The sequence below is a fragment of the Limulus polyphemus genome, unplaced genomic scaffold (assembly GCF_000517525.1).
Source record: "Limulus polyphemus unplaced genomic scaffold, Limulus_polyphemus-2.1.2 Scaffold8, whole genome shotgun sequence".
Classification (NCBI taxonomy): Eukaryota; Metazoa; Arthropoda; class Merostomata; order Xiphosura; family Limulidae; genus Limulus; species Limulus polyphemus.
This window is the reverse complement of record NW_013665618.1, coordinates 1,502,622-1,511,003: the sequence shown is the minus strand read 5'-3', so window position 1 is coordinate 1,511,003 and position 8,382 is coordinate 1,502,622. Positions and strand designations below refer to the sequence as shown.

General features: G+C 31.9%; 1 protein-coding gene across 2 annotated transcripts in view; it reads left to right on the top strand.

The window, feature by feature from the left end:
* Window positions 1-1,083: 1,083 nt before the first annotated feature.
* Window positions 1,084-8,382, top strand: part of LOC106478028 (post-GPI attachment to proteins factor 2-like) — a 48,828-nt gene continuing 41,529 nt past the window's right edge. For both annotated transcript variants that reach the window (XM_022381594.1, XM_022381590.1), the window contains exons 1-3: window positions 1,084-1,247; window positions 3,117-3,347; window positions 4,899-5,151. In XM_022381594.1, the coding sequence (XP_022237302.1) occupies window positions 3,216-3,347; window positions 4,899-5,151 (385 nt within the window). In that variant the 5' untranslated portion in view covers window positions 1,084-1,247; window positions 3,117-3,215. The remainder of the gene's footprint in view (window positions 1,248-3,116; window positions 3,348-4,898; window positions 5,152-8,382) is intronic.

Here is an 8,382-nt window from a genome sequence, read left to right as displayed (position 1 = left end):
AAGAAAAAGAGCTTGCCTGTCGGATCACTGAATAAGATAGGTCAGCTCCTACAGCACCTAGATCATACAGTAGTAAAATCTGAACTGGGACATTTTGCAAGTGTGTATTCAAAGCTAAATCAAAGCTTATGAGACCAGTAAATTGCCTTGGAAGAGGTGTTGGATGAGGGAGATGACACTGCTGATGAATCTGAGACTGACCACAGAGTAGAACATGAGAACGTTACTCTGTCAACACTTTTTCAGTGGTGCAAATGGTGTTTAACATGTGCTTTACAGTTTCTTGAGAACTACATGCTACATCCAAAAGCATATGACAACTTACATAAAGTGAATCACTTTCTTCTGATACTTTCCACTACTCAAATTCACTGAGAGAGATGTTTCTTGAAGCTAAACATGACAAAAAACAAGACTGGTGAGCCTATTGACAGCTGAGCATATCGAAGCTCTCATGTTCAGCATCTAGCTGAGATACCAGTCAAATCATAGAAATGCTTTCAAAATCATCTAATGAACTCAAACGGCTGCTGGTGTATTGAATTCATATTTTCAGATACTGTTAATGCATATAAACATTGTATTGGACACTTACATCTATTATTTCATGTATGTATTAGGTACATATAGAACGGGAACATACTAATACATAAAGAATGCATGTATTTTAATTTTTATGCACATCACACCTCTGTGAAGAACTATATTTTTACACATGGGTTTTGTATACCACTGAACATGCTAATATCATAAGTGTTTATAGAATTAAGAGTTAAAAGGCTGTCTTTAACATTAACGCAAGATTATTCTGACAAGAGTTTTATTTCTTCTTTGCAAGTTATGGATTCCTCACTCATAGTCTGATAATATGTAAGTACAATATGCAGTGCAATTTGATATGCTTCTCACAAATTATTAGGTCACCAATGGAGTGTCCGCAAAGGAGACCCAATTCACCACTGGCTTCTCCTTTTTATTTGTAAAAATGAAAATATATTGTCGTATTTGGAATGTATAGAGCCAACAGTAACGAGTAAGGTCCAAAAAGTTTAGACTTAGTACTGCGTCTTGGTCATGTCGAGAGGTTAGTTCTAACTGTGAAGTCAGAATGAACATTGTTAGATCTTCTTTTATCAGTTATTAATTATATCTGTATCAAAGTAGATCTAAATTATTAGTAAATCTCGCGTTAGGTCACTCCACTGACCTGTATTTGTAAGCTGCCCCAACAACTGAAACGGGTCTCGGTACAATTTTTATTTGACCTAACTATCTCATGTTACTGTTAACTATAATTATAAAGTATAACTTTAATCTAAGTATTACTGCTATCATTATCACTAGTAAAGTAATTTAGTAGTTAGTATTATTAGTAGTAATAATATTACTAGTATTAGTATTAAGCCTATTGTTTGATAATGCGATAGGTATTCTCTATACTATTGGAATTTAATTAATTTCATTTTAAATCAAAATCCCAGTAATATCACTGTCTATTTTACTTTTAATAATTTAATAATCCTTTTAAAAGTAAAACAGATTATCAAATTAACAAACAGTTAAAAGTTATACTCATTTATTGTTAAAAATTAGATACAATGAAGTATGTATTAGATAAGCTTTGCCTAATACCTTAATACTGTACAAATATGTATTTCAGTATTTGCATTTTGGTGGGTAGCTAGCAAATATTATAGTAAACACACTTGTGGAATATTAAACAAATTATACAAGGCTATATTATACAGTTAAAACTTGTCACACAGTGCACAGACTCAGTACTTCCTGTTATTCCAAGATTTAGATTCAATTTAATATTTGAAACCAAATGAAAAAATGCATAGTAGTAAAATAATAATAACACTAAAATCTTCTTGCATAAGTTACATCATTCAATTGAAGAAATTTTAAGACAACTTGCTTTTTTTGTGCACAGTATTATTATATTAATTTTATTATACTATTAACTTTAAGCTGGTATCTTTAAAATGAATGAAACCAACTAAAAACTATAAAACTTCTGATGTTTTTTATTCAGGTTTTTTAATTGGTGATTTTATAACTTTTGTTTTCTAAAATTAATTTTAAAGCTTATTCTTTAAAATGGTGTTCATTTGATACTGAGGTGTATTGTGTTTTGTTATAGACTATGCTATTATATTATTTTGTACTTTTCAAGAATCAGAATATCTAAATAAAACCAAACCCCAGTATAATGCTTTTTTTTTCACAAAGATATGTAGCTTGATGGCTTTAAATTTTAATGATATTCATACCTAAAACCTTTTTTTTTCTTCAGCCACACCAGTATATTTACCATCCACATTATAATCTTTTCAGCTTTTGTTTTGCAAGTAAATTACTTATGTTCCTCAATGTATTAAAACTCATTTTCTAAGTATCAGACTACTCATCAAGATTCATTAAAGAAGTATTATTCACAGCATCTGCTGTGCAATTTTCATTATTATTAACAAATTTCAAAATGATGCAATAAATATAGATATCCATATCATTTACGTAACAAAATGAATTAGTCCAATGACAGTATCTTGGGGAACATCGTTGTGCAACTTAAAAATTATTTTACAACAACTGTGTGATGAAAGCTAATTAGTTAATACCACAACCTAACTTGATACATGGAATCAAAGTTTTACAAAACATATCATTAAAAAGACTCAAGTTTATTAGGTTGACTGTTTTTGAATTCCTACTTGCAAGATAAATTTCCAAGTTATCCATGGAAATCACTAAGCTTTCTTCTTGTCAGATATTTTTGCTTTTAGGCACAACATATTTATTTTATATTTTAATAACTTTCACTTTAGTGTACAATATCTATAAAATAATTATTAAAGTGTGTATTTTGCTTATTCATTTCAAACAGCAAAGACATATTTTATGTGTAAATTTAGAAAACTTCTTTAACTCATAGTTTTGCATTAGAGTTGTGATGTACTTGTGCAGAAATGTATTAAGATAATTAATTAAAGAAAAACTGTGTGTAGAATTAAGCTGAGTATTTCTGTGATATTTTTTCAAATTTTGGAAAAATTCAATAACAATACTGTAGTTGTGAAAACTCAATATTTTATCCTGTATGAATTTTTCAGGCCTTTTGGAAAAGATGAAATAAAAGCAGCAGTAGCATAAGGCTCATACTTTATGCAAATGTGAATTTATATTTGTGATTTTGTGCCTTCTATCAGAAGATGGGTTCCCTTGTTTTTGCATTCAGAAAACTTGCTGTGATTACTGTCAGCTTACCATTGTTTTCTTTCCTGTTCTGTATTTTGTGGTCACTTCTTTATAACTTCAAGTCATCAACTGCTACACATTGCCATGTGGGTGTTAATGACTAAGTATACATTTCAGTAGTTGCATACTATATATACTGCTAATGTGTCCATTGAAAATCTTGTTTATAGCAAGTATGATGTAACTTAAAGTAAATTTTCAAGAATCCAAATAACTTTTAATACATATAGAGTACTATCATAGTGCATAAGAAAACTTTAATGGAAACGTAGTCTTATAGGAAACTACAATTATTTTGCATATCCAGTATGTGTATGGTACAATATGCTACTTTTTCTTTATATATATTGTGTATTTAACTAGTTATTTCAACATTAACTTACACTGAAGTTAAAATCACTAGTGATCTAACAGGAAAAGATCTTCAATGGTTTCAAAGTGCATTTTGACTAATACTTTATACTTTTATTTAAATTGTTAAAAAACAAAAAAGTGTAAATGGTATGTTTAAATAAAAGACTCGCAAAAGTCATGACAATGTTTTCACAATTTTTAGGGGAACATATTTATGAAGTTCTTATTTGTATTCTACCTCAGCAAGTACTTTAAATATTTAGAAAATAACTAATTTGCTGCTGATTTGGAGTGAAAAGTACTAGTAGTACACAAAATTCATATCAAATATAATTTTAATTTTTAAAACCAAATAAAATTATTACAGTCATTGATTTTAAATAACTATTTAACTTTATATATTATGGTTTCATTATGCTAAATTTAATATTACACTTTTAACATATTAAAATAGTTTTGACTGAATTTTTAGAATCAAATATAACAGGAAATATGCTAGCCAAGATGTATTAATTGTAATTAATGCCTTATAATTTGTGAAAAGAAATGTTTGGACAATTAAAATGTTAAGAAACTGTATACAGAGAATAGATTAAGTTTTAAAGATAGATGAGCATTGGAAATTTGACATGGAAACTGAGAAATATTAAAAAAATTTGGTTATTAAAATTATGGAACACAAAAGTTTGAGAGAGCTAGATCCAGGCTAAACTCTTGGAAGCCTAGATGGAAACATGCTATTCAACATCATTTGTTTTCAGTAAGAATTATAAACTTGTGGAATGGTTTCTTAAAAATGTGGTATGTGAAATTAGTTTAAATTATTTTAAAATATTGTTGGATAGATATGAAGGACTTGATTTAAACAGTATTTTAATTTAGAAATTACTTCAATGGGCCAAAAGATCTTCTGTCGTCTTGTCTTTTTATATGATCTTATACAATGTACATATAACAGGAAGAATTAAAGTACAAATCATGTACATCAATTGTTTTTACAAAATTTGGATAAAATTGTATAATTATCAACTTTACATTTCTCCTTTTGTTCTTTTCTAAATAGGTAATAATTTCCTTCATTATATATATTTTGAAAAAATATGTTTGTAATCTTGTGAAAATCTTTCAGTCTTATTAAACTTGCCAAATATCTTCTTGTGTGTAAAGCTATTGACAGTATACTGACAGCTCTCTAACAGTGAGCTATAGACAATTTTTTTGTGTTTTTTAAAGAGTATTGAGTTCAGTATTGTTTTATAAAATAATAATTATTTTTCTTTTAGGTGCCAAACTATCTGCCATCAATAAGTTCTGCGATAGGTGGCTTTAAACCTCAGATGTATGTTTGGCAAGTTGGAATTGGCCTTCATGCTACTCCGAGGTTTCTTATTGTTGCTATGTATTGCTCATTCTACAAAGAAGGTTTACACAAAGAAAAACTTTGGCAAAGACTTGGTATTTTGACTTCCGTTCTTCATGCTGTTGAGAACATTTGCTTGATTGGACTGACATATGTATCCTCTTCTGATAATCATAGTAAGTTATATATTTTCTTACATTTTTAAAAACTAATGCAGAAGGTGTTATATTTATGTAAAATGCATTTGTCTTTAATACCTGTGAATAGTTAAAGATACTTCTCTCATTCATTATTCAAAACTGTTAATGCTGTTCTGTGGGAGCAGTTTGTTCATTTATACATATAGCTTTCACTTGTTTTTAGGCATTTAATTTTTAGAAATACCAGCTGGTAGTGCACTTATTTTTTAGTTTTAACTGCATCCAGAACTCTTAATGAGGCCTCTTCAGAATTTTATAACAAGTTATAATAATTTTTCTTGGTTAAGCTAAAACTTGTACAAGTAGATCCCTAAATATTATTAGTTCTTTTCACAACAACTAAACAATCAGCTGAAAGCATAATGTTTTTATTAATAATGTGCTAAATACTTTCCTTTCTCCGCACTAACAAGCTCAAATTATTTAATAGATAAATCTTTCCAAAATGTATATGGTTCCAGAGCATCATTTAAAAATTTTAAACATTGAAACATTTTCTGTGTTCTGAACTGATCACAAAGATTGTCCAGATTATTCTTAAAAAGAGAAAGAAAAAGATGCTTGGATGTACTGTTATTGTTGAATATGTTCCTCTCAACAGTATCAACATTTGTGAAGAAAAGATGTGGAAGCCTAGCCTTTTCTTTGATTAACTGCTTCCACTGCAGTTTAATTGTTTTCCTGAATTCACAGTTCATCAGTGCTGCTCAAAGTGCAAAGCAAACAAAGTAGGCCTGGCCTCTTTCGTGGTGGAATGTAAGCAGTTTATTTGGATTTGATATATAGTCCTTTACTCACCACTAATAACCAAGAATACTTTTAAGATTTGGGATAATGATGAAGATTTTGATAGCCTTTTTCCATCACCAGATTTTGTCATGTCTTCCTCTGCCCCACCTGCAGAATCAGCTAGGCCTAATATGGCATCTTTAGACATGATTTCTCAGGTATGTGATGTTTTATCCATTTCCCCAATTTCCTATGATCCCCATCCTTCTTTGTTGCAAGCCAAACCTGTTCAGGCTGATGAAGATTTTGATAGCCTTTTTCCATCACCAGATTTTGTCGTGTCTTCCTCTGCCCCACCTGCAGAATCAGCTAGGCCTAATTGGCATCTTTAGACATGATTTCTCAGGTATGTGATGTTTTATCCATTTCCCCGATTTCCTATGATTTGTTGCACGATAGTTCCTCCTATCCATATTCAGTTTTCCCACCCCTCCCTGGATATTAGGGTCCATGCTGAGCAATTTGCTTCACAATTAGTTGAGGGTGCCTTACTTTCTTTCTACAGTATTCATCTACTATTCATTTTCTTTCTGAGGCAATCCACCAAGACCTTTAGCCTCTCCTTTATTACCTCCATGTTGGCTTGTTTGTCGTCTTCAGCTCTCACTTTACACACATGGTTTCTCTGTTGTTGGGATCTTCTTTGTTGAGATGTGGCCTTGTCCCAGGTTCATTTGCTGCCTCTTTATCTTAGGGATTTATGTATGGCCCCTTTTCTTTGGTGGTATGTTTTCAATCATGTACCTGAGACTCTGCAATCATGTGCAGAGTCTGTGTGTCAATAGTCTACCCTTTCCTCTTTGGTAGTATGTTTGTTGCAATCGGAGCCAAGGCAAGCCCCCTATTCCTGTTTCCCATCCTAGTCCTTCTGTGCCCTTACCTGTTCCTCCTTCCAGGGGTTTCTCATCTCATAGTTTTATTCAACGTTGATTAGCACGTCACCAACAGTGACTACCCAGTGGGTTCTGGTTCGGTACGAATTGGTTCCCCATTGGTGATCTTTCACCACAGATCCATGGGTTCTTTGGGTTTTATCAGAGAAATTATCCTGCAATACCCCCCCCCCCTCTTTTGTCTCAGTTACCTGTTTCCTTCCACATGCTTCGGGATCTTACCACCTGTCAGAGGTGGTACAAGACCTTCTGTCTCAACAGGCCATCAAACATATTCATCATCTTTTATTCCAGGCTGTTTGCTGTCCCCAAGAAAACTGGAGACTGGCAGCATGTAATATATTTGTCCTGCCTCAGTCAGTTTTTCAATCTGCCCTATTTTACCATGGAGTCATTTCTCACCCTCAAGTGGGCTTTTTCTCCAGGTTTATAGATGACCCGGATGGATGTCGCGAATGCTTATATATGCATATCCTGATATCTCATCAGTCACGACCCTATCTTCGGTTTGTCCACCATGGGGTGGTTTATCAGTTTCTCGCTCTGCCTTTTAGGCTTGCTTTGGCTGTTTATGTTCTTTTATGTTGGGTGGTTAGAGCATTCATTTGTCATTTACATGCTTTAGGGTTGTGCTTTCATCATTGTATGGATGAGTGGCTACTGTTAGCACGTTCCAAACAGGAGTTTGCTTGTTACACTCATCAGTTGCTCTTGGAGGCAGCTCAAGTGGGCTGGTTGACCCTGTCACCCTGAGTATCCTGTACTGTGCATGACACAAGATTTTAGTGTCTTAGATTCAAAATGTTATCAAACTACTTATTGTTTGTTATACCAATTTGAATAGTATAGAACCTTAGCTAATAATCCATATTTTAATATTATACAAGTTTTAAGTTCTTAATTCTACAAGGAAATATATAAAAAAATCCTGAATTTCCACTAGTGAGATGCATTTTGTCTTAGCATGTCATCATCCCTATTTTATCCATCACCCCTTGAAAATGTACGAAATTAAATGTAAAATACTCTCTATACAATCGTTATTGCTCAAACAAACCATAATTACTATACAAAACCAGGCTTAACTCTCCTCGACAATCGAGGGCAAGAAAAAGAAAATTGGGTAAGTACTTTATTTCTTGTTTTTCTTACTTATTCTTTATTTATAATTATAAAAGTAACTCAAGTTAAAAATAGCAATCTTCTTAAGTTTAAGACTAGATTAGGTTAAATAAGTAATAATAATATAATTAAAATGGTTCATGAGGCATGCACGTGAGCAGCTCGTGGATAATGTAATTTGATAGTGTAATGTGAGCTGCACGTATCTCGAGTGATTTACAACTTATAATTGTGCTGATAGTAGGTCAACATGGTTCAAAGGGCAATAAAACAATAAAATTTAATTATAAATAGATGTATAATATTAAGAACTTAGAGCTACTTAGGAGAAAATTATATTAAACTTGTGAATCAATTCTATCGTTAACTCTTTCAACCTGGGCTCGGTCCCTGGGACCAACCT